The 24,027-nt window shown below is 40.9% G+C and overlaps 1 protein-coding gene across 3 annotated transcripts in view; it reads left to right on the top strand.

The window, feature by feature from the left end:
• Positions 1-24,027, top strand: part of PTPRG (protein tyrosine phosphatase receptor type G) — a 705,012-nt gene that overhangs the window by 420,973 nt on the left and 260,012 nt on the right. For all 3 annotated transcript variants that reach the window (XM_034996466.1, XM_034996465.1, XM_034996467.1), the window contains exon 4: positions 8,221-8,369. In XM_034996466.1, coding sequence (XP_034852357.1) covers positions 8,221-8,369 — 149 coding nt within the window. The remainder of the gene's footprint in view (positions 1-8,220; positions 8,370-24,027) is intronic.

The following is a 24,027-nucleotide window of genomic DNA, read 5'->3' as shown; positions in this document are numbered from 1 at the left end:
ATTCAACTGAACAACAATATACATATAGTGCAGGGTGCTGTGTCTAAATTAAGGGTGAGGATTGATAATATCCCCAGTGAATAGTGTTGATAGGTAACTTAGAAAAACACACATATCATCAGCCCTAACTGAAGATGAAATGGACCTATAGGACCTCAACTGGGGAAGGAAGAGACCTCAGAGTGTGAGGAGAAAGTGGCCAGCAGAGGAAAAGCACCAAGTGCTAGAAAAGTCCGAAGATGAAATCCCTTTGCTGCTACTCGTGGCATGCAAAAACATGCCGCAGGAAAGCCTCCACAATTCAGATAATGCATTCATCAATGCATTATCTTTTCATTCTACAGAAATGAAAGAAAGGAAAATAACTTTAGATGAAATCAAATGAGAATTCACAATTCAGTCCTGATCCCAGTATAGCTGTGGGAAGACAAATGCTGCAGAGCCCAAGACCCACGGTACAGGCCCAGGGGAGAAGCTGAGAATCAAAGAAGAGGCAGAGAAAGAATGAAATTCTTCACTGGGGAAAAAGGACCCATGACAGACTCCCAAATATCAGAGGCCAAGTTCTTCACTACTCCTAGTAAATCTGTAAGAAAAGCTCCCCACACTCCAGAAACCTGGCCCAGAAAACCCAAAGTTCCCCAGTCGACCTAAAATCAGAGAGTCAACCAGAAGGAAACATCCAAACTCCCTGAAGAGCTTTTTAAAAATACCCAGGTCCTGACCCCTGTTGCAGCCTTCTCCAAAAGTGAGCCCCGGACTTAAGTGCTTTTTTAAAAGCCTTGACAAGTTTTATGGGTGTATGTTCGTGGGTATAAGAACCTGTACTTTGAAGTAAATCCATTTTTTAAAAATAGTTTTTCTGTGTATCTTCTAATATAATAGAGGAAAAACACAATGCTTCTCATGGTTTTATTATTATTAAAGTATAACATTTGCTTCTGAGTAAACTGTTGGCATTCCAAAAAAATTTTTAAGAGTCTCATGCTCTACTGACTGAGCTAGCCGGGTGCTGGTCCAAAAAAATTTTTTAAAATACAAAACACGCATATCATTGAACTATGGTTTTGCCACATGTTACTTTTTTTGAGGAACTGGACAAAGGGGACACAGGACCATTGTATTATCTCTTACAACTGCACGGGAATCTAGAATTACCAGAAAAATTAAAAGGTTAATTAAAGAAAAACACCACATAAGCCACATGGTCTTTCTTTGTTTCAGTTCTTCATTTTATATTTATCTTGGATACCTAGATGAAGAAAAAAACTTCCTTTTCCTTCTCCATTAAAATTTTTAAGCAACACATGTTTTTTCTCCAAAAGTCCTTTTTTGAAATTTGTTCTTCCAGAAAATAAATTCAGTAGAGAGTATTTATTTTTTGTGATGGAAATTTACAGGTCACTTATCTGTAAAATAGACTGTCTTTTGGATATTAAAATATGAATATAGAAAGTTAATATTTAAAGCAGCCTATTACATACAGACGGTAACTTTCCCATAAAACAGTTCTAATGTTCATATCTGTCTTAACCCCCTGAGAGTGCTATATATCCAAACCAGCATAATCAATAGAGCAAGTTAGTTGTATGTAGCCCACTTCTCGAAAGTTGTCTAAAATATCTTTTTAAGACAGCATCTCTCTTTTTCTTCCTGAGGAACCATAACTGTCTGCGGTGCCACTTCTCATTTGATTTCATCTTATTTCCCTTTCTTTCATTTTTGTAGAATGAAAAGATAATGCATTCGTCAAGAACATTTCAAGATAATCTTGCTGTTCCTAGCCTTAACTTCTAGCTAAATGATCAGAATTTAAGACTTAGACGGTGCTTCTGATGTATGTTAATAAGCCATGGGCTCCTATGAATTTTAACTATTTGGAGGGCTTTTGGTGTTTCACTACTTGTTCTTTCCTCCCACACCAAGGACAAATAGTAAAGACATTTGTCATCATGCATTCATTTACTTCCGTTTTCCCACTTTATATATTTGTTCACTATGTGCTTTTTTCTTTGCCTACTTTCTTTTCTGTTTGTCTGCATATGCCACCGTGCCTGGCATCGATGGATTCAGGAAATCGTTGTTAAATTAATAAAAGAAGATAGATTGCAATAGGCCAAGTATGGAAGCAGCCCAAGTGTCCATCGATAGATGAACAGATAAAGAAGAGGTGGTATATATATACAATGGAATATTATTCAGCCACAAAAAAGAACGAAATCTTACCATTAACAACACGGGTGGAGCTAGAGAGTATAATGCTAAATAAAATAAGTCAGGGAAAGACAGATACCATATGATCTCACTCATTTTTGGAATTTAAGAAACAAAACAAATGAACAAAGAAAGAGACAAATCAAGAAACAGACTCTTGACCTCCCGGGCTGGTGGAGGGGTGGGGGTGGAGGCGGCGAGTTAAATAGGTGATGGGGATTAAGAGCACACTTACAAAGAGCAGTGAGTCATGCATAGAATTGTTGAATCACCTGAAACTAATATAATTCTGTATGTTAACTAGCTGGAATTAAGATAAAAACTTAAAAAATAAAATTTTTCCTATTTCAGAGGTCCAAATTCTTGGGTTCTTTCATCCTGTTACTCTTCAGTCTTGCCTGAACTCTGGAATTCAAGTCAGAGCTATTTCACTGGGTCTGTCTTTAGCTAGATACACTACAAGCTCTTTTTCATGTTTGCTCAGCTCCATCTCTTTTCTCTGAATCCCACAGCCCCAGCCCCTATGGTAAAACTAGTTTTGGGGGAGATGGAAGCCAATTATATTCCAATTACATAACCAATGATAATGGGAAAACCAGTGCTATTTTATGTGGGGAGACTTTTTTTTTTTAAGATTTTATTTATTTATTTGACAGAGAGAGACCCAGCGAGAGAGGGAACACAAGCAGGAGGAGTGGGAGAGGGAGAAGCAGGCTCCCCGTGGAGCAGGGAGCCCGATGCGGGGCTCGATCCCAGGACCCTGGGATCATGACCTGAGCCGAAGACAGACGCTTAATGACTGAGCCACCCAGGCGCCCCTATGTGGGGAGACTTAAGTAAATTTTGAAGTTTGAGGGTCATTTTTGAAGCCTTTCTTTCTTTTTTAGGGCACAGGACTCTGCTAGATTAACATATATCATATCTTGTATGATTGAAGGGTCAGCTTACCCACTTTGTTCATCCTGCTCAGGTTAGCAGTGAGTTAACTGAGACCCAGGGTCATCCCGTGACTTGACAGCTCTCTAATATCTGAGGCTGTCCCAGCTTAACATGTCCAGTCTGTCTGTAGCAGATGACGGCAGTAACCTCCCAACTTCTGCTCCTACCAACTAGTGTTGCTTTCTTTCCGGGCCTTCTTCACTTAGTAGCCAGAATAATTTTATCTCCTAAATCTGACCATGTCTGTCTTTCTGTCTCACCCTCTTTCTTTCTTGTTCTAACTTTCAGCCATATCAAGGACTTTCCATTTCTCCTGGGGATAAAGACAGATTGATCACTGTCCCTGCCTTATTCCCCAGCTTCTGTGTCACACACCCTGCTGTCTAGGCGCCAACCACCCTGGCTTCCTCTTACTTACTCCCACTACCGCAGGGCCTTTGCATGAGCTTCTTTTTCCTGCTCCCCTCTTGTCAGCACTTCCCAGGGTTGCTCCTTTAACTCTCAGCTCATGTAATTTCATCAGTCCTTGAAGATATACTCTCCTCTTCTCCTGTCTGGGCTTGGATTCTCACCTGTTACCACTTGTCCTAATTGCCAGGCTGTTTTTGCTGTTTAGTTGCCAGGGCCTATCTTTCCCACCAACTGTGCCCTCCATGAAGGCAAGAGCTATGCCTGATTTATTAACCTTTTCTTCCCCAGTCATAAGTTGGTCAATATTTGAAGAAAAAAATGCCTGTGTTAAGCTCATGTTTCTTGACTTCAGACCAGAACATTTCCCTTTTACCAAGGGCCCAAAGCATCCCCTAATGGACACCTGTATTGTGGGTGGTCGGGGTGGGGGGTGGGGGCGGATCCCACCATTAAGATCCAATCATAATGGTCTTTTCTCATTTTATAGTGTTAAAAATTGGTTGGGGATAGTGGAAGGAAGATAGCAAGCAGCTAGTTTCCCTCCCATCCATTTTTATTTAACTTTTGGCACCTACTGCTGTTTACTCAGATTTTGGTGTGAACATTTGCTTTAGCCCAGCATCATATAGACATGTTGAGTTTAATTTATAAACAGTGGGTGGATGTCCTGCAAACAGTGCTGTGGATGCCAGGTCCTCGGTTATCCCTTCGAGCTCCGGAGAAAACTAATGTGACTCGCACCTGTCCCCTCGCCCTCTGCATAGCCTGGGGTATTGTTATATTCTGGGGAGACTCAGACACAAGGGGCTCCTCTCCCTAGGATGATAAACTTTATAAACAACACTTATGCAGTTATGCAGTGTCATCTTTATGCTATAATGTCATATAGCAATTACTGCTGTAAGCATTCTTCATTTGTCATTCCTGTGATCTCCTAGCAAACCCGTGAAGCTACTGTGGTATTATTCCAGTTGTACCGAACAGGAACTGGGGCACCAAGAAATATAATGCCTTTCCCACAGTTGGAGTGTGACAGATGGTGGTAGTCAAATTCAGACTCAGCTGGCTCCAGAGTCTGGCTCCATATCTGCACCCATGCTCTGCATTTTACTTCCTGTCTCAGGAGGGTATAGACCCCGAAGCCCAAGGGTGGCTCCTGCCGTGGACTATGAACTCTAGGTTAAGAAACTCAGAACTTAGTTCCTTCCACTCCCTTCATTGTTCTGCTGTGATTCCATCCCAGTCCACAGTAACAGTTCAACAACCAGAGGGCCTTGTTCTAGAAAGTCCACTCCCATGTACCTTTCCTGCTTACCCCTCCTTTCCTATCAGTCTCCATTTGTTAGCTCGTGCTGGCTACCTTCCTAATTGTCTCCTAATCCAGATTCAGCTTACTTCTATTCTTTTAAAATTGAAATTGAAATTCATTACTCCCAGCGTGGAGCCCAACGCAGGACTTGAACTCACAACCCTGAGGTTAAAACCTGAGCTGAGATCAGGAGTTGGACGCTCAACTGATTGAGCCACCCAGGTGCCCCTTTATTATTATTATTGCATTATCTACTTACTGTTTTTTCTTTCAACTGGCTCTCTTTATTTTAATTAAAGGAATTGAATATAAAGGAAAACTTTTTACCAGCACCTTAATGGGAAGACCCATGCTATTTGACATGGATAGACTAATATAAGCATGTATGTCTGTGATCTGTGAAAATAAATCAAATTACTGAAGTTACTAAATTTAGCATAATACTCTTGGGTACAAGGGGGAAATGAATGAATATCAGGGAAGTGTGGAAAGCATATTAGCACTGAACTGAGACTTTTTTCCCCCCTTGATGTGACCAAAGCATAGAAAGAATCAAGAAGAGGAAATACCTTTTTACTCTGTGTTGTAATAAATTCAAAGCATCTACTCAGCACTTATGATCTCTCTCAAGTATTGCTGTGGTGTCTGTCCTAGGACACTTCATTTTGTGGGGAAGTCAGTATTGCTTTAAAATGGAACTTGACGGACTCCTGGGTGGCTCAGTCAGTTAAGCATCTGCCTTTAGCTCAGGTCATGATCCCAGGGTCCTGGGATGGAGCCCCAAGTCTGTCACGCTTCCTGCTCAGCGGGGAGTCTGCTTCTCCCTCTGCCCCTCCCCCAACCCCTCCCCCTGCTTGTGCTCTCTCTCTCTCTCATAAATAAGTAAAATCTTTTTTTAAAAAAAATGCGACTCTATCTGAAAAAGGAGAAGTCTAAGGGCCTTGCCACTTAGACCCTGTTAGTGCCATGTGAACAGGGGTGGAGACTGAGGCACAAAGAAGTCAGGTATCTTAACCAAGGTCATACTGCTCTAAAGTAAGCAGAACTGGATTCCAACACACGTCTGTCCATCTTCTGAGCTCTTGGCTTTAATATATTCTGTATTCTGTGGGAAGTACCTTTATTTTGTTTTCAAACAGCTCTGTGTCATCAGTGGTCATCAGAAAATGGTTACATGATAGCTGGGAAAGTTTTCACTTCCCAATTTTGTAGGTAAACAAAAATAGAAGCCACGTTCAGAAGGGGGGAGTATGAACACGGAGCATGCTGTGTGCTCTAGTGAGGAATACAGTAAAATGAAAAATGAGATTAATGTTTCAGATTGTACAGTTCCCTAATTACACTTTTAATTATACATATAAAACAAGTAAAATGACCCCTGACAGAGACATAAATGATTTAGGTAAAATCAAATATTTATAAGATGCTTCTGAGTCCCTGGGTATATATTGTAACAGATGCACTCAAAATGCTTTGCCTTCATCGTTCGGATGCAAAGTGTTATGTATAGAATTTGTAACAGGATGAGAGTAATCAACAGTATTTAAGACACTACTGAGCTAATTCGTAGGGATTTTGGCTTTAGAACTAAAGACATATGATTGGTTTAATATATTTTATCTTATAAAATATCGTACTGTGTTTTAAGGATCGCCAAATTACAACCCCTGCTTGTTTCTGCGTTCTTAATGGTTAAAAAAAAAAAATCAAAGATAGATTAAGATTCCATGACACATGAAAATTATATCCATATTTTAGTTTGGATAGTTTTATTGGCGCGTTCACTTACATTTTGTGTTTGGCGGACTCAGTGCTACAGAGACTAGGTTGGGTTGTAGCAACTGGGATCCTATGGCCCACAGAGCCTTAAATAGTTACTATCTTGCCCTTCACAGAGAACATTGCCAACCCCTGCTAAAACATGCCTAGCACACAGCAAAGATGAAACAGCGCCATAGCATGTTTAATTGGCGCAAGAAATACTTGCTTTGACTTCGTTTCATCTCTTAATCTGCTGTCCCACTAATTAAACATTCACTGTATATTTTTTTCAGAAATTGGAGAAAAACTGTCTTTTGCATGCAATAAAAAGGGATTTATACGAGCAGGGTTCCTTTACTTGCTTTTAATGCTTCCTTCATATAGAGGATTACTGAAACTAATTGCGCTGCTTTAGAGATGGGTCATTAGCCTAGTCCCTATCTTTTATGGAGACCTAATTTTCATGCAGGATTTCTCTCTAAAGCTCGAACTGGGATCTCTTTAGAAAGAAGAGACAGTGATGATACAAGAGCTTTTCTGTGGTTTACACAAAATTGGCTGTTGATCACAAACCATGAAGTATATTGGTTGACATCTTACCCATATTTAGCAGCCAATAAGTGTTTGTTGAACGAATGCATGAATTCACTTTAGAAAACAAACAAAAAAAGGGAATGTATCACTTATAAGATAAAATCTGTTTGTTATGCATTTGGATACTGCATTCCTTTTGGGAAGATAATTGTTATGCTAGTATAAATCCAAGTTATTTGTTCTCAACGTCTCTTTCCTGTGTTTCAGGAGGGGAATGTTTTTGAAAGTTAGGGTTTAAATTGACTAAGTTTTCCTATGTCTTGGAATTCTCAGGTGTTCTTTTGGATGGGCTAAGTAAAATTTTCCTATACATGGAATAAAACAGAGTATTAAATTAGATCTCGTTATCTGCAATTATTTGAATGACTTAACGAATAAAATTTTGCCAGCATTTTCCTGGGCACCATTTTCAAACACCATGAATGCAACCCCCACCTTGGTCGTATGCCCACTGATATTGCCTTAAAATTGGAAGAACCTGCAAATTTTATTTCCTGATATCTTTGCGTAAGCTTTCTAATCAAAGAAACATGCCTCTCACATCTGGCTTATCATATGTTTTTCCCATCTCATTTCAGACCTTGAACCCTGGGGTAGCCCCAGGAGTCAGTGTTTACAAAAAGAAAAATCTCCCTCTCCAGATTGTTTTGGTCATCGAGCAGACTTAGGAGACCCTGATTCAGAGCATCTTACTCTGACCGTCTCCATTCTTTTTCTTTTTCTTTTTTTTTTTCCATCTGTGAAATGGATAAGAAATTTTGAGATCATTCCCTGGGAATTTTCATGATTTAGAGTGAGCTGGAGCTTGACAACATTCTGCAGCTAGATTGTGCTAATTTATTCAAACTGGTGTTTTTGAGTTGTTTTTTAAACAGGAACGTGAGGAAATAACGCACATCATGTAAGCCTGAACTTCGTTTGAAGCAACAGAGGAAGTCATTCGGTTTTCCTGTGGAGACTCACTTTGTTCCCTTCCCTTCCACTTTATACAGTTGCCATCCTCCTAAAGGACGACTATTTTGTCAGTGGTGCCGGCCTGCCCGGCAGATTCAAAGCCGAGAAGGTGGAATTTCACTGGGGACACAGCAATGGTTCTGCGGGCTCTGAACACAGCATCAACGGCAGGCGCTTTCCTGTGGAGGTGAGAACACATCGAGATGTCAAGTGTAGCCCTTCTTTGGGTCCTCACATTAATGAGATGCTTCCTCTTTACCCCCAGTGACTTCGCAAATCAGACTTGTACCGTCCATACCTTTGTCTCTGGAAATCCTTGATACACAGCCTGATGGGTGTTATTTTCCTCCTCAAGCTTCTCACCTTTGTTTAACTGGAGAAGCATGGGGAAGTCAGGGGCATCATGGTCTGAGTAGACTCACCCCTGGCCAAGGATTTTCAACCATTTGTTTCACTTGACACAATTCCTTTACTCTTGTTTCTGAAGTCCCACTTTTCAAAGCTGAAATTCTGTATGAAACTCAGGTGACTGTTTTCAACCTTTTCTAGAAAAGAGAAAAGTTACTTGGTACATGAAGAGGCATCTCAGAACCTTCTCTCAGTGGGGAAGCTGTTGTAAGGTTTGTTTGCTCCTGCCAGTTGTCGAGAAAGAGGCTGTGGCCATTGGTGGTGTGACTCTCGGTTAACATTGCTGGGATCAATGGTGACATTTTGCCTTTCCTGTGTTAGTTTTCTCAAAGATCCATGCTGCTAGACAGAAGAAAGGTGTGGGTACAGGAGATGGTTTGTATCTTTTTGGTAAGGAAGGGAGGGAGAGAGCAAGACTCTAAACTCCTTCATTAATGTTGGGTGGGGGCGGCACAGCCTTTCCATTGCTAACCTTATTTTTACCTTTCATCATCATCAGGATGTGGATATTCTTTTGTTGGGGCACAGAAGTTGGTTAGGTTGTTTGGTTCTCTAATGTGGTAAGCTTTACAAATTTGAGGAAGAACTGAATGGGTGTGCCTTCTAGCCTATGATTGGACTCAAACATGGAACAGCAACTCTTAGTGTTTTATAACTTCTAGTAAGTCATGACCTACCCTGATTATCTGAGCCATACTTGAGATCCCCTCCATGTAGGGAAAATACACGGATATACACACAGATTTGCACATAGTTTATAGGGTTTCATCATTCACCCTACCTCCTCAAGCCCATTTATGGACCATATAGGCATCTTTGAAGTATAAGTGAAGAATCCTTTCAAGATGAGAAAATCAGTAGTATTTCTTTGTTTGGAGATGCTATATTCACATATAAATTTATTTCTTATCTGTGATTGCTGAAGAAACCAGAGATAACTATTCTGAGAAAATGCTTCACATTTTTTCTTGTTCCAGCTGACAAATTCCCGGTATTAAGATTCTTCTGTCTGTGGGACTTCTTGTACTAGTTACACTATTTAAAGGTCTCTTGAGTAGGGTTTTTGCTAATGGGCTCTCCTCCTCCTTTTGTACTGAATGAATCACTTCTTAGAGTTCCCTTCTGTTCTTGCTGACTGGTTCCCATTGGCAGTATGAGTTGAAGAGATAGTTTGTGTCCAGCTAGTTTTTCTTGAAAGCCTCTTTTTCTCAGAATTGGGCTGCCATTTGTTCATCTAGTGTTGTTCCAAACAAAAGACCTGTGCTTTGAAAGATTGGAAACTGATTTTGGCCGTTGCCTTGGTAAAGAAGAGCTCTAGAGATGGGAACTGGGAACTTTTGCCTCATTCTTAATTACATCCCTTAATGTGGTGACGGGCCTGTCTCCTCATCTTATTCCATTCATATTTGGAGAAATGCATAGACTAGATGCATATTCTTTCCTAAAGTTACTACTTTAAATGAATATTTCACTTTTCTTTTACTCAGAGTGCCCTGAAATTCAGAAGCTAATTAGAAATGGCAGCTACAATGCACAGACTTATTGTTCAACCAAGTTGTTTGAATTTATTTCTTTTAAGTAATGTCAGATGGTAAGACTGCCTGTATTAATTGGGCTCCTCATCGAGGCCCATCTGGTTTGTAGCTTGTTTTTTTATTTTTTTTAATGTGATAAACATGTTAAATTACTTAGGGGATATATTTGGAGGAACTTGAAATTTCAGAGATCAAAGGTAATGGGATCAAATTTAACTTTAAAAAATGCAAGGAAAAGTTGCTCACTTTTTCCCAAAACATGTCTGTAATATTTTATGTTAAATTGTTTTATTTGAGCTCTTTATCAACAGGAACTCTCCCTGATGTTCTTACAGTTTGAACATCTCAGACTTGGTTTATTTCACTCCATATAACTATGTTGCTTTCTAAGAAATTAAAAATGAAAGTAAGAGGGGCGCCTGGCTGACTCAGTTGGTTGAGCCTCTGACTCTTGATTTTTGGCTCAGATTATGATCTCAGGGTCATGGGATCGAGCCCCAAGTTGGGCTCCGTGTTGAGCACAGAGTCTACTTAAGATTCTTTCTCTTCCTTCTCCCTCTACCCCTCCCCCAGCACATGTTCACTCTTCTCTCTCTCTCTCTCTCCCTCTAAAAAATAAATAAATAAATCTTTTTAAAAAATGAAAGTAAGAAAACTGTAGTGTATCATGGGGTCATTTATCAGCATTGGGGACATTATTTATCTGTCTTGTAAACAGATTCAGAGAAGAGTTGTGGTTGAAGATTGCACTGAGATTGGTAGAACACAGCGCTGTTTCTCAACTAGAGATGGCCTTCCCCGCCCCTGGGGACATTACACATTGTTGGGGGACATTCCTGGTTGTCATCACCAGGGGCAGTGGTATGCTCCTAGAATCCAGTGAGTAGAGACCAGGGATGCTGTTAAACATCCAATTCATAGGACAGTCCCCAGATAAAGTATTATCCCGCACAAAATGTCACTGTTGTGAGGCTCTGGAGCAGAGAACGCGGTATGTTTCTTTGGAATCGAAACTTCCTTTACCTGTGTGGCATCGCTTTGAATCCTGACGACTCCCTGCTTGAGGGGTTGTTCCATCTTCTTGTGGATTTCAGAGAGGAAATGTACCTCGCCTGATGGGTAAGAGCATTGCTGGTCCTGGTTCCTTGAGGTTCCACTTGAGGTTAAGTCGTGACCTTGGCTATTGATTTCAGCAGCTGCCTCAGTGCTCCAGCTCTGCAGGCTGAGTTGTAAGCATATGTCCTGCAAGAATCTGGACCTGCTCCCTGAGGGTCAGTTGCAACAAGCCCAACTTTGTAGGTTTTGCTGCTTCCTGGGAATTCCTTGAGGTCACCTATAACAACTTCGTACACATCCAGAGATCAGACCTCCCCACATTTTCCTGGCTGCGATCCTGGACTTGTTCTTGGAGTTCCTACACTTCAAAACATCCCATCTAATAGAAAAATAAATGGCCTTGTAAAAACAAAATAAGAGCCTTTCAATAGCCAGTTTTCTTTACAGCTCACTTTAAGTTAGGAAACAAAGTCAGAATCAGATTACAATGCCATGCCTAGGAGTTTAGACCCAATTTGGATCCCCAGATGCCCTCAGCTCCTATTATGCAGCTTTATTCCTTGCCGAGCAGCAAATTTTTCTGGAGTACCTATTGTCATGTAGGCGCTGGGTTATAAAAGTGAACCAGAAAGACAGTGGCCTTACCCTTGAGATATTTGCACTCTGGTAATGACACAGAAATTGAGCAAGCAGTCACATAAATATAGCTGTGTTATATCGGTTATGATACTGTCTCTGAAGAAGAAGGATATTTTGCCATGAGATATGGAAGACCTCTAGGCAGATATTTATTAAGCTATATTTATGAAGTGGTATTTATTAAGGTGGAAGAGGTAAGTTGGAACCTGCCCATAGAACAGGAACATGCAAAGGCCCTGAGGCAGGAGATACTTGGTAAGTTGGAGGAATAAAGAGAGATCATTGGGGGTTTTGATAGGCAGGACAGTGCCCCCCCAAAAGGTCCACTCACTCACCCCTGAATCCTGTGAATATATATATATATTACTTTACATGGCAAAAAGGATTTTTTAGATGTGATTAAGTAGCCTTAAAGTGAAAAGGCTCAGAACATTCCAGGGATTAAACAATGGTGTGTCCTGCTCCAGTTCTTCCATGGCTCTTCAACTTTGTATTACCTCTGCGACCACAGTTGTCTATGACAGCTTCTACTGTATCCTAAGTTTTCTCTCCGCCCCTGCTCATTCCCTGTTCTGTGATTGGTAACTTCAACAAAGGTTCATGTAACACTGATAGGATTGAATCGTGGTGTTTCCACCAATAACTGAAGTTGGAGTTAATGCAAAGAGAAATCTCCAGATAAAACCTCTGATAGCTCCATTAAAGTGGAGGTTCATTGCATACTTGTCTAAGGTAATTAAAATCTTGTTTATTACAATAAGAGATCGCAGGAGTTGTTGATTCAGACTTATTGGTACTTTATGAGTTGAAATCTTCAATAAGCTTAAATGATCCAAATTGATTGTGTGCTCCCTTTCCAGTGAAACTCACAGCTGGTTCATTTCAGCTCTGCTTAGAGCATCCTAGCAAGTGAATAGCAGCAAAGGCATTTTTCCTAATATACACCATGTACACATTACCATATGGTACAGGCCTGTGATCCCTTAGCTGAAATTCATGAGGCCAGAAGTTTCAGAACTCAGGATTTTTTCTGGAAAGGTATTATGGTGCATATGCTATACATATTACGGAGGACACATAGTGGGGTCTGGCCCTCTACTCCTGAATGCACCAAGAATCCTGCAACATGCAGATTAATATTCATGCTAAGTGGGAAATCTCAGTGTTCTAAATGGCTTCACATCTCTTTACATCAGGTTTTGCCACCAAATTAGTTTTCGCCCACAAATCATAAATAACAATAATCACAAAACACCTTTGGTCTTGAAAGCCTTTGAGATTTCATCATCACTGATGAAGAATTTATGAATCTGTGTTTTATTTTATTTTATTTTATTTTTAAAGATTTTATTTATTTGACAGAGAGAGACACAGTGAGAGAGGGAACACAAGCAGGGGGAGTGGGAGAGGGAGAAGCAGGCTTCCCGCCGAGCAGGGAGCCAGATGCAGGGCTCGATCCCAGGACCCCGGGATCATGACCTGAGCCGAAGGCAGACGCTTAACGACTGAGCCACCCAGGCGCCCCTGAATCTGTGTTTTAAAAAGTGGATCCGTAGCATGGCCCCACGGGCTTAGGGCCCTAAGAACATGGGTTCGTTGCAACCATGGCACAAACACACTGGATTATTTGTCTCCCTGGTGGGCCCAGTGTGTGCAGGAACTATGTGGTGGTGGTGTATGGCTTTCTTAGAGTTAAGTTTTGTTCGGGGGGCAAGAACTTACCTGCTTTAGGCTGACCTTGCTCTGTGATTCTTTTCCATTTTAACACTCTGCTTAGGCCCGCAGTTGTCTTCAGTATCCACGTTTTTCAGCATGTTACTTTGACCTGCTCCTGTCTTCCCTCCTGTCCGCCAAGCTCCCATCTTCCTGCCTAGAGACAGGCTGATATTAACCCTTTTCATTTTGTGAAATGGATCTTGGTTCTTCGGATGCTTCTGTTACGTTCTGCTTAGACACTTATCTTTCTATTGGACCCCTCGATTATGTTCTCGGTGACTTGCATCTGCCTTCCTCCTCCCAGGTGAGCTCATGCACTCGTGACACACACAGAGGCCTCCCCCAGCGTCACTCTTCACACTCGTGCAAGCATGGCAGGCTCCGACACAACTCAGACGTGGGCCAGTCCACCAGAGGCTGAGCTCCTGTATTGACCCCTGGCTTCCGTAGTCTGATATGCTGGAGCACGGACTAAATGTTCAGGTTGGCTAGCACTCCTTTACGGATTCCTTCTTTTCTGCTGGAAGTAAATTTAGACACAAAATGCCTTCCTGCAGATGTATTTTATATATTGGCCAATTTTAAAGGCTTCTTCTCCAGTAAAGAAATCTGTTTACGTTTATTTAACTCAGTTTTTGTCCAGACTGGTATAAGCCCAGTGTCCCACTCTCCTCTCAGTTTAAGTTGGCAATATCACTCTTTTGGAAATGAGATTTATAACTTTCTCCTGTCCTCTATTCCATATTCCTTGTAAGAAATGGAGGGATGTCCGGGTGGTGCAGTTAAGCGTCTGATTCTTGGTTTCGACTCTGGTCATGATCTTGGGGTTGTGAGATCAAGCCCTGCATGGGGGCTCCATGCTTGGCGAGGAGTCTGCTTGGAATTCTCTCCCTCTGCCCCTCCTGCTCGTTCTCTCTCTCTCTCTCTCTCAAATAAATAAATCTTAAAAAAAAAAAAAAAGAAATGGAATCCCGTTCAAATAAATGTTTCCAGAAGACACCAATGATGATTTTGATTTCACTTATCTTGAAAATTATGAGACCAACTTGGCTTGTTCACAAAACAGTTGTCATTAATAAACTCGATAGCGTTTTGCTTTCTCTGTCATTAAGGGAGATTGAGGGGTACCTGGCTGGCTCCGTCAGTAGAACATCTGACTCTTGATCTCAGGGTCGTGAGTTTGAGCCCCATGTTGGGTGTAGAGATCACTTAAATAAAACGTAAAAAAAAAAAAGGAAGATTGAGACATTTTCTATTAAAAATAAGTTTTGCCACATCATGTTTTTCACCCTGCCTTGTGCTTGACTGAAATTCCTGGAATTATTGCAGTTTCTCTGAAAACTTGCTTTGTTCCTGGAGAGTCCTTTGTGGGTGTGCTCAAGGCACTGTCTGTTTTCCTTGTCCTGCCTCCTAATGAACACTGGAAGTATCAAGGACACTGTCCCTGGTTATCTGGTGTTTGCTGCTCTGTGATGGGGCAATCGTGTCTCTCTCTGTAGTGACTTCCATTAAATGGTGAGGGAATTGGCTGAAATATAATCAATGACTTTACTGAAATAAAGATTCCATTTTAGAGCAGAATGTTTCATCCTTTACTAGTGAAATACTTGATTTCCATCTGGCTGATCTTTTATGTGTATGTCCTGGGTTAATTAAGGAGAACATACGAAGGGGCCCTAGTACTTAGCTTATGCTCAGTGGAGGAGTAATGCCTGGTTGTACGAAGCTGGAGAACTCGTTTGGCAAGCAGAAGCCGCCTTGGCCCCTGGCCTCCATACTGTCCCACAGGCCCCATCACAGAGTCTTCCTTAGATGTGAACTTGGCTCAGGGCTGTTTGATGGTGTGTCGCTGACATGTGGTGTGCTGATACTGGGTTGGATTGTACTGAGAATCACAGAAATGCAGATGAGAGTGTGAAAAGAAAACCCAGTTAAATTGGAGATCATTTCAATCTAGAAATGTGATGACCCCAGGGGAGCCCTTGGACAACCAAAAAGAAGGTGGAGAGGTGGTGGTGATGGTGTTGGAGGTGGTGCTGGTGGTTAAGATTGTAATGATGATACTGTAGACACCATTTAATAAGCATTGCCGGTGTCAGGAACATTCTAGATGGTACCTCATTTAATTTTCTCACCTCCCTTATGAGAGGGGTACCCTAAGGATGGGACAACTGAGCTTCTGGGAAGGTACGTGGCTTGGCTGAGATTTACTGTTAGGACTTCAGAATCTAGGCTTCAGTGTCTACAAAATCTTAACCAGCATTCTTTTTATTTGATAAGTCATTTCCTTGTTTTTCTTGTTATTGCTTTAGGTTGTTTTTAGAATCACTGATGCAGTAGAAATAACTTTGCTGGAATCTTAACTGCTATTTATTGGATAACAGGGAGGGGAAAAAAAATCAAAGGGTTTCATATGTTCGGAGTGGCTGAACCAGTAGTAAAACATACAACGAGGAGAGGTGAGGGCAACTGGAAATGCTCTCAGCTCTTTGTCTAGAGGTATCTGTAGGAAACACTACACATTTTGTCTGGATCGGCCACTTCTGTTTATTTTTAATCATGTAGAACAATACTGATAGAAAATATAATGTGAGCCATTCATTGTACTTTTTAATTTTTGGCAGCCACATTAAAAGGTAATAAGAGGGCGCCTGGCTGGCTCAGTCAATTGGGCGTCTGCCTTCGGCTCAGGTCATGATCCCAGAGTCCTGGGATCGAGTCCCGGTTGGGCTCCCTGCTCAGTGGGGAGTTGGCTTCTCCCTCTGCCCCTGCCCCCACTCGTGCCCATGGGCACGCGTACGCTTTCTCTCTCTCACAAAAATAAATAAATAAAATCTTTAAAAAAATAAATAAAGAGGTAAAAAGAAACAAGTTATTTTACTTGACTTGAATAATTTATTTTATTTTATACAATTTGTGGTATATAATAATATTTGTTACAAAATCAATTAAATTTCAATTGATTTTAACAATCTATTATTGTTACCCTAATACATCAAAATATTACTACTTCAAAATGTAATTAATATAAAACAATTATTCCTGAGCTATTTTACATTCCCTTTTTTTTGTACTATCTTTGCTGGCTGGTATATACACCAACAGCACATTTCGATTCAGACTGGCCAATTTTCAAACACTCAGTGCCGCATACCCTACCTGAAACACGTAGATGTAAGGGCTCCAGGCCACACTCATGGGCTTTAGATGATAAACTAGCCAAAGAACTAACGGGAATTCTTTAGGAGGAATTTTTATGCCAAATTTGTGGTAATTTTCACATTTTTTCTTTTCTTTCCCAACCAAACAATATATACCATTTACCTTTGCATTGCGATCTCAGCTGGTTGTTGAAAGTCTTCACCTAGATGTGATGCAGGTTTTGTTTTTTTTTTTTTCTTTATAAGCTTTCAGTATTTCCCTCTTATTTATTTATTTATTTTTACAACGTTTATTCCTGGGGCTTTGAACACTGTTCTTCTCAGAATCTATTTCCAAGCTGAGGGACTCAAATAAAACAGGCTCAGGGAGACCTTTGTGCACCAAAGGTAGAGACCTCAGGCAGCCGGATCAGATGGATTGTAAGTTCAGGGTCAGGGGGATTTATGGGCATAAGGCTCAGACACCACCCCCACTCCCACCCCCGCACTTTTTGCACTTTTTTTTCCCCCTGTCCTGTCAAAATTTGAGCAGGAAGGTTTCAAGCCATCTTAAATCTAAAGCCTTTAGCAAGTTCTTTAATGCCACCACCACTCAGAAAGAACAGTGAGGAAGATTTATAAGGAACAGAAAGAAGTCAGGATTGAAAGAAAGTCTATTTCCCCTTTAAATCCCCAGCATAGAATTGCATAGTACCCCCCCACCCCCCTTAATAGAAGGGAGAGGAAACTCCCAGAAGCTTCCCTCCCTGGTTGCAAGGCCTGGTGCTGTGTTGAGTGCAGATATTGCATTGGGTACATTTACTGCGAGATAGGGAGACCAGCTGGGCAAATTTACCAAAACCTTATTTTACTTAAAAATATAAATTTCATCTCTTGAATATTTGAGGATGTCTTAGAAGACAGGGCTTTAAAACTCAGGTTAATACACGAAAGATATTTGGGTTAATAGTAAAATGACTCCTAAATCCCAGCTCTTACTAGATAGATAGAGCTTTGATTTCTGAATCTCCCTATTACACCTTTCCTGCCTTGGTTTATAAAGTTCAGTATTTCAGGGAATCTTCTTATGGTGTGCCCCAGTGTTCCCCATTCCCTGATCAAGGAAGGCTGGGGGTGAAAGAAAACTCATCCCACTACCCCCTGCCATTTCTCAGCCTATTTCTGCCTTTAAATTTGCTCTAGTCTCTGTCTCTGATCACTTTATTTATTGGCAGGGGAAATGTGGGCTAAAACATCATAACCATATGTAGCAGCCCCTGGTACATTTTCTGGATTCTGTTAGTTGGTCTAAATGCTCTGCACAAAAAGTATCTGTGGTCAGATACATTTAGGAAAATGCTGCCTTCTATACCTTTCTCTTGTACCTTGATCATGGGCTAACATAGTAAAATTATTAACAAATATTCCAGCAGAAAAACTTGTTCAATATTCATGTAACCAGGAATCTCCCAAACTCAGTTGACCATGGAGTTCTTTTTCTTTCTTTCTTTCTTTTTTTTTTTTTTTTGTAATATCCTGAGAGGCTCATGATAAGGAGAATTTCCTGCATGGGGGAAATTCACATGTGGGGGAGCTCTTTTCCACGCCTTGATGCTATATAAAATGTTTAAATTACGTTCTTACACTCTTCTTTCATTTCTAAATTATCAACAGTGTTCATTCAGTTTTTAATAGAGCCTTCTCTGTGTAGGACAAAGAATGCCCTGGCCTCAAGCGGCTTTTATTTCAGTAGGTGCTAAGGCCCTGAGGCAGAAGACTGCCCTGCACGTTTGAGCAAGCAAAGGGCAGAGTGATAGGAGTGCAGTCAGCAAAATAGTTGGGGTCCTGATGATATGGGTCCTGGGGGAGCATGGGCAGCTCTGTGGCTTTTACTCCAAGCGACATGGAAAGCCCTTGGAATGTCCTCAGCAGAGAGTGGATATTATCTGCCTTACGTTTTAGAAGGATCCTTCTGGCTGCACTTGACCATAGGAAACACCTGTGGACACTGAAGTCAGAAGGTGATTATGATACTTCAGGAGAGGTGATGGTGGCCTGTGCTTGAGATGGATATACGGAGAAGATGTTGAATTCGGATTATTTTGAGGGAAGGACATATGCTACTCAAGAGAGATAAGAAAGATAGCATCCCTATCTTACCTGTTTGTATTTCCTGTTTTAAAAAAAGTTTGTATTTCCTGTTTTAAAAAAAAAGGCAATTTTAGGATAAAAAATCATGGATCACTGACCAGTCTGTAATATTTTATAGCATTTTGTTTCATTTTTTAAAAAGTCTTTTAAATTGTTGATTATGTAATTTTCAAATTTTATTTGTGTTATATGGATTATAGACCAGTTTTGATTACATACTGTCTCTTGTACACTAAACAAGAATGTCGGGGCAATGTCGGGACAACTGGATGGCGCAGTTGGTTGAGAGTCTGACTCCTGGTTTTGGCTCAGGTCATGGTATCATGGGTCCTGGGATCGAGCATTGGGCTCCGTGCTCAGCTGGGAGTTTGCTTGGGGATTCTGTCCCTCTGCCTTCCCCAGTAAATAAATAAATCTTAAAAAAAAAAAAAAAAAAGGAGAAATGTCCCATAGTGAATTGATGAAACACAACAGTACTAAAACAAAGCCCCTCTCTGAAGGCTTCCTTTGAGTTAATAGATGTAAGTGCTTCGAGCAGGACCCGGCACAGGCTAAGAGCTTGCTCGGTGTTAGCTGCTGGTATTGTGTCCAGATCCTGTGCTTACATTAGGCAGCACATCCTGAATTCATCTGTTTCTTTTCTTTGCTACTGTTTCTACCCAGGTTCAGGCCATCACCGTGTTGGCCTTTGACCGTTGCTGTAGATTGCTGAGAGCTCTCTCTTGCCCCCCCCACCATCCAGTGCCTATCTAGTAACCAGAGTGTTCTTTAAAACACTTGGCATCACATTATATTTTCCCTTTGTTCAAAAAATCTGCCAGTGGTTTACGGTCACATGATGAATAAATCCAAAGATCCTACTTTATCCTACAAGGCCTTACCAGATGTTGGCCCTACTCCACCCACCCCTCAACCTCCCCATCTCAGTTTTCACTGGGTCTAGAATGTTCTCTCCCCCATTATCCCTTCTTGTGGCTCATTCCTTTCTAAATGCTACCCATCATGATATTCCACGCTCTCTCCTCTCAACTCAGCCCTTTTGTTCCTATTACCCAGCTGCATTTTCTTCATAGCACCCATCATTTTTTGAAATTACTTATTGATTTGTTTACTTGTTTATTAACTCACCTCCCTCACCCCCACCCCTGTACGCTGCATGTCAGCTTCTGGAGGGGAGGGGGGCTTGTCTGTCTTGTTCACTGCTGAGTCTCTGCTGCTGACGGATATAGTCCCATAAAAGAGTAAGCAGTGATACGTATTAAGAAACCAGCATTCTCGGATTGTATCTTCATCTTCTTGTCTCAGTGGTTTAAAAGGGTAAGGAGCTCTAAATCCTGAGAAGAAAAACATGTAATTCATTCATAAAAAGGACGTTTAAGGAAGCAAATCCTCCCCTAAAACTATCTCTCATATTAAGGATGTGAAAGACCCAAATAAATTAGTTACTCCCAAATAAACACATTCATCCTGTTGCCTCACGCTGTGAGGCTGAGGGTTAGTTGTGCAGCTCACAAAAATGATCTTTTTAAGGTCTGTTCTTCCAGAGTGTAGCTCTTATATTAACAACCATTACATCTACATATCAAGACAGATTGTCCCAATTAGTCAATGAGGTCCAGGTTTTTGAGAGCTGTTAATATGTACATGAGCAATTACTGGAGCAGAGTTAAAAGGCGTGCCTTTGGGAATTTTAGATTGAGATTATCAGTTTCATTCATGAGCTAAGGCAGGAACCCTGAGAGTTCTGCGCTGCATTTCTCTGCAGATTCATTCACTAGAAGGTTCTCCAGTGCCTATCCATAAAAGTTTATGAAGTTGCCAGATTCCTGTCCTCTGCCCCAGCCTCACCCCGTCCAAGACCAGTGCCTGCCTCTGTAATCGTTGAGAACCAGGCATTGTGATAAGCACTTGGGAATTTCATAGTGAAGAAAACAATTAAGTCCCTTGACTTCATGACACCTAAGAGACCAGGGTGGATCTTAACCAGAAGTTACTTCAGAATCATGCAGGCATTTAAAAATTTTTTCTAGGGCACCTGGGTGGCTCAGTTGGTTAAGCAACTGCCTTCGGCTCAGGTCATGATCCCAGGGTCCTGGGATCGAGTCCCACATCAGGCTCCCCGCTCAGCGGGAAGCCTGCTTCTCCCTCTGCCTGCCGCCCCCCTGCTTGTACACTCTGTCTCTCTCTGTCAAATAAATAAAAATATTTAAAAAAAAAAATTTTTTTTTCTAAAATCAAATTTATGTAATTTTCACTCATTCCTTATTACTGGTGAATGGAAACAAAACAAGACAAAACAAAAACACTCATTATCAGTCTGCTTTTCAATGTTCAAATAGAATGCTATGTATTCTTCACATGAACACCGTGCCTCTCCCCTGTGCTCAGAGTTGCAGCTTTTACTAGAATCCCATGATTTATGCTGGAACTAGATTTGGAGTCAGGTAATAGATGATTTGTAGACTCTGGGAAACGGCCCCCTCTTTCCTGTAGACCAGTCTCTTTAAATGATTGAGGCTAAGTCAGTGTCAAATGTGCCTGAAGTTCCCCCATTTGAGTTAAGGTATTATTGCCTCTTCAAATGCTAACACAAGGGAAAGAATGAAATATAAGAGTTTATCTCTGTTGAACACATTAATAAAACTCACCAGATCCACTCCTTATTTGGAGTAAGATGGGTCGGAAGTAGACTCTGAGGGGACACAGTGGGTTGGATGAGACACCAACCAGGGAAGAAGGAGGCCCCAGATACCGTGTGAACAAGGGTGCCGACTGGGGAGAGGAAGTGTCAGATCTGGAAGACACACTGGGTTGATCAATGCTGGTACTTGAGCTTCCCTCATCTGGAGAGCAGATGATTGGCATGAACCGTGGTGTGCAGATAAGAGTGTGATAGTGGGTCTTGATATTTTCAAAGGGATTCTCGTGGAAGAAGGAATCCCCTTAGTCTTTGGGGGTGGAAAGTGGAACCAGAACCTATAGAAGCAGACTCTACTGAAGAAACTGGTTACAGCTGGGGCAGAGCACCCTAGCCACATAATTCAGAAGAGATTTTCAAAATCATATTCCCTCAGTCCCTCTGGGAACCTCCTGCATTAAGTGTGGAAAAGTAAAAGATATTCCCCCATTTTGATAGTTCTTCTATCAAAATGACTCCTGTGATAATAAGGATAGGTAGCTCTTCAAAAACTACCCACTGTGTGTATTTAGAGACCTCTATAAATATTGCATCATTTAATCGTCACATATTAGAAACATCTTTCCATAAAAACAGCAGTTAGGAACCAGTATCTCTTCTTCTCAGTTAAGAAAATTGAGGTAAGAGAGTCATTGTGAACGAAATCTCAGAGCCTAACGCTGAATTTTAAGGAGTTTACTGGTCTGAGATTAGATGCCATGTTTAAGTGATCACAGAATGATCCCTGTTGCCATTTTGAACTATTTCCTTCCAATATTTGGCGGAGGATGGGGGGAGATAAAACTATAGTCCGTATTGAAGTGAATCATAGCCTATTCATCACTTCACATTTTGTGAATATTTTCCGTATTTTGAAAGATTCTTCACTCCTTTAAAAATGAAATCTGATTTTCTTACTTGAACTTTGCTGCCTTCTACAAATTTTTCAGAATTAGCAGATTTTACTTTAAGATCAGGGAAGAAAATAACAAGACAATGAGTAATTTAATGTCATTTCAGAGACCTTATTTTTTCTAAGCAGAAGCAGGTACAAAGGCAGCATATGAAAACATAAAAAATAATTTTTTCTCAAATTGCAAATAGTTTCATAGTCTTTTGATTATTGAAGTAATATATGTTCATTATAAAATAATTCAAACAATATATGAGCTAAGAAGAAAGGACATGTTTCTCTTGCAAATACACAATGCTCTTTAGAAATGTCAGTATGCACATCGTTTTATAGGCTCATCATCACTTACTAGACGATGGAAGTCTTCCATTGTCAATAAGTAGCTGTCTGCATCATATTTAAATGCTGCATCACTGAGGCTCTGAGCCAGATTACTAGAATTCAAATCTCATCATTGCCATTTGTGAGCTGTGTGACTTTGGGCTCCTATTAAACCTGTTCCTTTATCTGTAAACTGACATCTAATACTAATGTCAACCTCATGAGAGTTTTTGGAGGACTTAAAAATGTAATATTTATAAAGTGCCTAGTTGAGTAACACATAGTAGGTTGATAAATTTTTGCCTCTCTCTATGGTGTGGGTGTGACATAATTTATTCTAGCAATGCCTTTTTGGTGGACATTTTGGCTGTTCACATTTTTTCCTGTTACACCGTCACAGCTTTGTAGAGCATGCATTTGGGATAAACTGAGGTTGTCTGGGGACCAGCTATATGACATGAGGTGAAAGGTAGGAATTATCTAAAACGGTTTTTGGATTGTTGACATTTGGGAATATAAGCCAACATTAGTCAGAACTTCCAGCTTTTTCAAAAGAAGCTGGAAATCTCTGTTTGAAAAAGCCAAAATCTCTGTATTCATCTATGTACTACATCCTTTATGTAAAATACACTATCTTGGCTTTCACAGTTTACTGGTGGGCTAGAATTGGTGATCAATTAGGGTTTCATATCCAGGGTGTTTAATCTCAGAGCTAAAGTTTTTTGTGTTACAGTTCACTGTGTCTGCCTTTACCTTCATGAATTAAGAATGTTCAGGATGCGGAGTGCCTGGGTGGCTCATAGTTAAGCATCCGACTCTTGATTTCAGCTCAGGCCATGATCTGAGGGTCTTGAGATTGAGCCCCGTATCAGGCTCTGCGCGGGGCGGGGAGTCTGCTTAAGATTCTCTCTCTCCCTCTCCCTCTGCCTCTCCCCACCCCTCCATCTCTAAAAAAAATGTTCAGCGTGCTATACAAAGTCAGTTTGATATTGTATGATAATATAATTTGGTAGCTTGGTATAGAAATTCTGAAACTGTCTGTAATAATTACTACTTTCCCCACCAGGATGTAAGTTCCTCCTATGGGGCTAATAAACTTCCTGAAATTCAGTTGTCTTTTCTTTTCTTTTTTCTTTTCCTTCCCTTCCCTTTCCTTTCCTTTCCTTCCCTTTCCTTCCTTTCCTTCCCTTTCCTTCCTTTCCTTCCCTTTCTTTTCCTTTCCTTTCCTTTCCTTTCCTTTCCTTTCCTTTCCTTTCCTTTCCTTTCCTTTCCTTTCCTTTCCTTTCCTT

Source organism: Mirounga leonina, unplaced genomic scaffold (assembly GCF_011800145.1).
Source record: "Mirounga leonina isolate KUSES-001 unplaced genomic scaffold, KU_Mleo_1.0 Mir_94, whole genome shotgun sequence".
Classification (NCBI taxonomy): Eukaryota; Metazoa; Chordata; class Mammalia; order Carnivora; family Phocidae; genus Mirounga; species Mirounga leonina.
The sequence above is the reverse complement of the archived record's forward strand: the minus strand, read 5'-3'. Positions and strand labels throughout refer to the sequence as shown.